Source organism: Fukomys damarensis, unplaced genomic scaffold (genome assembly GCF_012274545.1).
Source record: "Fukomys damarensis isolate Sample0158 unplaced genomic scaffold, DMR_v1.0_HiC HiC_scaffold_17, whole genome shotgun sequence".
Classification (NCBI taxonomy): Eukaryota; Metazoa; Chordata; class Mammalia; order Rodentia; family Bathyergidae; genus Fukomys; species Fukomys damarensis.
The window spans coordinates 47,206,183-47,212,059 of record NW_022900929.1 but is presented as its reverse complement, the minus strand read 5'-3'; the positions used below and the strand labels follow the sequence as shown (position 1 = coordinate 47,212,059).

The 5,877-nt window shown below is 55.3% G+C and overlaps 1 protein-coding gene across 6 annotated transcripts in view; it reads left to right on the top strand.

Annotated features, from left to right (window-relative positions):
• The window catches only part of LOC104871699 (myosin-6), a 25,397-nt gene that overhangs the window by 1,871 nt on the left and 17,649 nt on the right, over positions 1–5,877 (top strand). For 2 of the 6 annotated variants that reach the window (XM_019209536.2, XM_019209537.2), the window contains exons 2-12: positions 294–317; positions 599–844; positions 1,915–2,058; positions 2,288–2,444; positions 2,533–2,560; positions 2,797–2,908; positions 3,142–3,234; positions 3,922–4,255; positions 4,711–4,814; positions 4,907–5,045; positions 5,489–5,757. In XM_019209536.2, the coding sequence (XP_019065081.1) occupies positions 644–844; positions 1,915–2,058; positions 2,288–2,444; positions 2,533–2,560; positions 2,797–2,908; positions 3,142–3,234; positions 3,922–4,255; positions 4,711–4,814; positions 4,907–5,045; positions 5,489–5,757 (1,581 nt within the window). In that variant the 5' untranslated portion in view covers positions 294–317; positions 599–643. Of the gene's footprint in view, positions 1–191; positions 318–598; positions 845–1,914; positions 2,059–2,287; positions 2,445–2,532; positions 2,561–2,796; positions 2,909–3,141; positions 3,235–3,921; positions 4,256–4,710; positions 4,815–4,906; positions 5,046–5,488; positions 5,758–5,877 lie in introns of those variants that run through there. The other 4 variants (XM_010637759.3, XM_019209539.2, XM_019209538.2 and 1 more) reach the window with 4 other exon arrangements.

Below are 5,877 nucleotides of genomic sequence, written 5' to 3'. Positions count from 1 at the left end.
TTTTTTTTTTTTTTTGGTGGCACTAGGGTGGAACCCAGGGCCTTTTGCACTATAGACAAATGTTCTTCCACTGAACTACACCCTCTGCATCCTTTGAGCCTCCCTTCCAGAGATGGTTCTGCATCTCTGCCTCTCTCCCTGTGTCCGTCTGTTCTGTGGAGTCTGGCTGTCGGTGTCAGTGTCAAGCCTCTTGTTCCCAGATGACCTGCCTCTGTTGTTCTTTCTCCTGCTGTTCTTTCTGCCTGGCTGCATCTCTGGGGCACCTTGCTCTACCTGTGGTCCTGATTCTTCAGGATTCTCTGTGAAGAAGTAACCAGGTGAGACCCCAGGACCAGACTGCTGGACCATGGGCCCCATCTCCCCTCCAAGCAGCTCAGCACCTTTCTTTGGCAAACTCCAGCCAATCCCACCCACACAAACCCTTTTCTGAGTCCCTCCTAAAGATGACTCAGAGACCAAGGGAAGCAGATATCCAAGGGGGGAGAGTAGGACCAGGCAGGGCCCTACTTGGGTGGAGATAGGAGAATGACAGGACCTGGTGGGGCAGAGTTGGGGCCCAGAGGGCAAGGCCACCTATGGAAGTTTGGGCCCACTTCAGGAGCAAAGAGTCCGACCCCCATCTCAGCCTCAGAAGAGCCACACAATGGCAGACTCCCAGATGGCCGACTTTGGGGAGGCTGCCCCATACCTGCGGAAGTCAGAGAAGGAGCGTCTGGAGGCCCAGACTCGGCCTTTTGACATCCGCACTGAGTGCTTCGTGCCGGACGACAAGGAGGAGTTTGTCAAGGCCAAGATTGTGTCTCGGGAGGGGGGCAAGGTCACTGCTGAAACGGAGAATGGAAAGGTACATGGGGCACAGTAGCGGGGGGGGCTGGTATTAGAGGAAAGGACAGGCCAGGGGCCAACTGGTAGGGGTGCCAGGAGGCCAGATCTGAGCCTTCAAAGAGGGGCCAGGCCAGGTACATCACATCTTGCCAGAAGGGATGCTGAGCAGGGTCTGGAGGAGCAGCTGTTTGCCTCCTAGGAGGGGCCTTATAGATAAAGAGGCACAGACACAGCATGTTCCTCTTCTCTGTGCCTCAGTTTCTTCCATGGGTCTACTTTTTCAAATTCCCTTAACCTAACCTGGAGCAAATTATTAGACCAGTTCTGAGCTCGGTGCTCAGTGCTGGGGCCAGTGACCAGCATCCAGAGACCACTGCTGCCTGGGTCGCTCAGCCATGAGAATCCCTTTAGGTCACTAGCAGGGCTCAGAGAGAGGGGCCTCACCAGCCTTCTGACTGAATGCTGCATCTGGTTAGGTTGGAATAACAGCCTGAAAGGACTTTGAGTCAGATCTCAGGCCTGCCACTAGCTGGTCACTGTGCTGGCAAATCATGAAATCGGTTGAAGCCACACCTTCATTATAAAATCACTGGAATCCCTTCTGGCAGGGCTTAATGAGATCAGGCCACGGCAAACTGACTGGTGTCAATCAAACCACACTAACACTGACTGGCGGGGAGTGCAGGGCCAAGGCACTGACGCCCCAGAACACTGCCACAGGAGATGGCTCCAAGGTCAGGGTGAGGTACACACAATGCTCAGAGCTGCCAGTCCCCAAGTTTGCCTCTAGATGCCTGGAACATAGGGGTTGGGAGGTGACCATCATTGGACAGCACCTGGAGAACTGGCATGATAAAGGGACTCTGTGTTAGTTTCTAGAGTGGGAGAGAATGTGTGGGAAAATTAGCCAGGAGCTGTGTCCTGGGCAAGCTCTGGGTTTAGGGGCTGGAGCACTGGCTAGCAAAGAGCTAGGGAGCAAGGCTGAATCAAGGATGTGTCCCTGGGAAGAGGTAAGAGGGCAAGGCTGGCAAGCGAGGGCTGACAAGGGCCCTGGTGACAATGTGGTGATCCCATCCTATTACTCTCTAGACAGTGACAGTGAAGGAGGACCAGGTGATGCAGCAGAACCCACCCAAGTTCGACAAGATCGAGGACATGGCCATGCTGACTTTCCTGCATGAGCCTGCAGTGCTGTACAACCTCAAGGAGCGCTACGCGGCCTGGATGATCTACGTGAGTGGTGTTTACATCCTGCAGGGATGCCCTTCCTTCCTGGGTAAAGGCTTAGGTAGTCCAGGGGACTCTCCTAAAAAGACAGAGTAGGGGTTGTTCCATCTGCTCCCCTGTCCATGGCCGGCCAGCTGCAGAAAGAGGAGAGCTAGTTAGAGTGACCCAGCTGCCGCCACTGCCTGGCCTGGACTCTCCTCACCAATCTCACGCCTTTCCTCGCCTCCTGACCCAGACCTACTCCGGCCTCTTCTGCGTCACTGTCAACCCCTACAAGTGGCTGCCAGTGTATAACTCTGATGTGGTGGCCGCCTACCGGGGCAAGAAGAGGAGTGAGGCCCCACCCCACATCTTCTCCATCTCCGACAACGCCTACCAGTACATGCTGACGGGTGAGCCCGGCACCCCAGCCTGTGTCCCTCAGCCCCGACACCCACCTGGGCGCTCAGCCCTCACCCCATTGCCTCTCCTGTTTTCCAGATCGGGAGAACCAGTCCATCCTCATCACGTGAGCAAGCACCATCTACCCACAGGGCCTTGGGGTGGGGTCCTCAGGCTGATGGCAGGGGGTGTGGTTTCAGACTGTGAGTGCAGAGTGTGGGTGCTGGGCTCTTTTTGAAGGGCAAGTCTCAAATAGCACAAGGCTCCTGGGGCCCAGACTGGGAAGGGAAGGGTGTGGGGCACTACACTGTATACGGGCGGCAGCAGGAGTCACAGGTTCTAACTGGTCTTGGTTGGCTGTAGAGGAGAATCTGGAGCAGGGAAGACTGTGAACACAAAGCGTGTCATCCAGTACTTCGCCAGCATTGCAGCCATAGGTGACCGTGGCAAGAAGGACAATCCCAGTGCAAACAAGGTACCATGGGGGCCACAGGTGCAGCAGCAAGGAGTTGGCGGGGCAGGGTCCTTGCAGCATGAAAGACCCTTCCTTCTGGCAGGGGACGCACACTCTGAGGCTGGAGGCCCTTTGGAGCCACAGACCCACAGCTATTTATCCAGCCCCAGCCCACACCCCAGGGCCAAACCAGCCTCGTACCACCCCAAGGAGGTGGGCAGAGGATGAGCCCCACACTCCCACTCTCTTCACAGGGCACCCTGGAGGACCAGATCATCCAGGCAAACCCTGCCCTGGAGGCCTTTGGCAATGCCAAGACCGTGCGGAATGACAACTCCTCCCGCTTTGTGAGTGATCCTTGACTACTGCCAAGGGACCTTGACAAGAAAATAGGGTGCTGTTGAGACAACATCCGGCATGCTCTATTGATTGCGTTTTGTGTGTGTGTGTGTGCGCACACGCACGCGCACACGTGCATGCACACTTGCACATACGGACTCACTCACTCCAAATCCTCCCAACTCAGCCTGGCTCCCTGAGTCCTGAGAACCTCACACAAGAGGCCCAGGGTCAGCACAGCTGTCCACACCCAAGTAACAGAGCTGATTTTGGTCATATTTTAGATTTCTCTTCTGAATGTGTTTTCAAAGCTCTTCTACAGTGGATTGAGAAAAGAGCACAGGCTTTGGAGTCGAAGCCCAGACTCTGTGTGCTGAGCAGGTCCCCACCTCCTTGAGCCCCAGGCCCCTCACCTGTGAAGCAGAGCAGTGGTATCTGAACCCGGTATCACATGAGGTAGCACAAGAGGCACAAAGAGGAGCCATCTATGTGTGTGGATCCCTGGGCGCCCGTTTCCATGCAGGCCCCTGGTGGGATCGGGGATGGGCATCCTTCTCCCTGTTTCACTGATACTGAACTGAGACACCAAGTAGGTCGTTTACATTTCAGAACCATCCAGGATTTGTTAGGTTAAATGGAGGCCCAAGATTTCAATCTGTCCCTTTGTTCTTTTATTCTGTCTCATCTACACACAGGGGAAATTCATCAGGATCCATTTTGGAGCCACCGGAAAGCTGGCTTCCGCAGACATAGAGACCTGTGAGTACCTGGGCATCTGTTCATCCCCTGGGTCCTCCTCCTTTGCCTCATTTTCCAGCTGCGGTCAATCTCTTCATTCCTTCCATCATCTTTTCAGGTATATACACCACCCTTTTGCTGGCTTTACTCTCTTTCCTTCCTCACATGTCCTCCTCCCTCCCCCTACTTCAGATCTGCTGGAGAAGTCTAGGGTGATCTTCCAGCTAAAGGCTGAGAGGAACTACCACATCTTCTACCAGATCCTGTCCAACAAGAAGCCAGAGCTGCTGGGTGAGCCCAGCCTGATCCTGTTGCTTGCTGCCCTCCCCAACACCTGCCTGTGGTGCGGGGGGGGGGGCGCCCTGGAACTGCACTGCATCTTCTTTTTCCTCCCCAGAACACAATCACACACCTTGTCCTCATCTCGCTCCTTTCACTTTTCCCTTGGCATATTTCTCCTGTGCCTGTTGATCTTTTCCTTCTCCGTACTTGCTGTCCCTCCTCCAGAGGTCATCCCCCCACCAGCCTCCCTCTTCCTTACGGTCTGGACATTAGGTCTTCCCTTCCCAAGTGCCTCCTCTAAGCATTCATTGCCTTTTGATTCTCTCCTGGTCGTTGATGTTCTGCTCTTCTCTCCTCACTCCTTGTCCTCTCCTCCTCTGTTCCCCCTCCATTTTCCTCTTCTCCACGTTCCCTGCCTTCTCCTCACCACGTGTTCCTGCCCTCCTCTCCCTTGCTGGGCACAGACATGCTGCTGGTCACCAACAATCCCTACGACTATGCCTTCGTATCTCAGGGAGAGGTGTCCGTGGCTTCCATCGATGACTCCGAGGAGCTCATGGCCACTGATGTGAGTGAGGAGGCTGGGATGGCCATGAGAGGACTCCTGAAAGCTGCCCGGCCACTATCTGGCCACGCTTTGTGTTCCTTTCTCTGTCCCAGAGTGCCTTTGACGTACTGGGCTTCACTCCGGAGGAGAAAGCCGGTATCTACAAGCTGACGGGCGCCATCATGCACTACGGCAACATGAAGTTCAAGCAGAAGCAGCGGGAGGAGCAGGCAGAGCCAGACGGCACCGAAGGTGGATGGGGCAGGCAGGAAGGGCCAAGTAGACCTGCAAGGTTGGCTGGGTGGGAAGGACCCGCTGGCCCATGATGCTGGAGACAGACACTGGGGAGTGGGTCTTTCATGCTACATCAACAATCATTAGAGAACAGGTTGACAAACAGGGTTGTCTGGACACCAGTGGAGAAACTGGAAGGAAATCAGGGGAAATATGGGAAGCAGATGCTCAGGGAGCAGGCCTTTTCTAGGGACAGTTTGAACCCCGCCAGGGCTCTGGCCACTCACCATTTCCAGATGGGAATAGTTAGAAGGGTAGGATGAGGGATGAGGAGGGACAGGGACATGGGTGAGATGAGTAGCCAGGGAGTCCTCCCACAATCACAGCTGCACTAACCAGAAGTGAGTTGGGGTAGGGAAAAAGGGTCACTGAAAGCACTGTGTCCTTTCCTTCACAACCAGATGCAGACAAGTCTGCCTACCTTATGGGGCTGAACTCTGCCGACCTGCTCAAGGGACTGTGCCACCCTCGGGTGAAAGTGGGCAATGAGTACGTCACCAAGGGGCAGAGTGTACAGCAGGTGTATTACTCCATTGGCGCACTGGCCAAGGCAGTGTATGAGAAGATGTTCAACTGGATGGTGGGGCGCATCAACGCCACCCTGGAGACTAAGCAGCCACGTCAGTACTTCATAGGGGTCCTCGACATCGCTGGCTTCGAGATCTTCGACGTGAGTCCAGAGCCCTGGGAGCAGGGACGGTCACTTACTCGCTCATGTGGTCACAGTCACTGTGCAGGGCCAGCTGTGGGCCAGGCTGGGAGGGCAGCAGCAGGAATCACACAGAGCCAC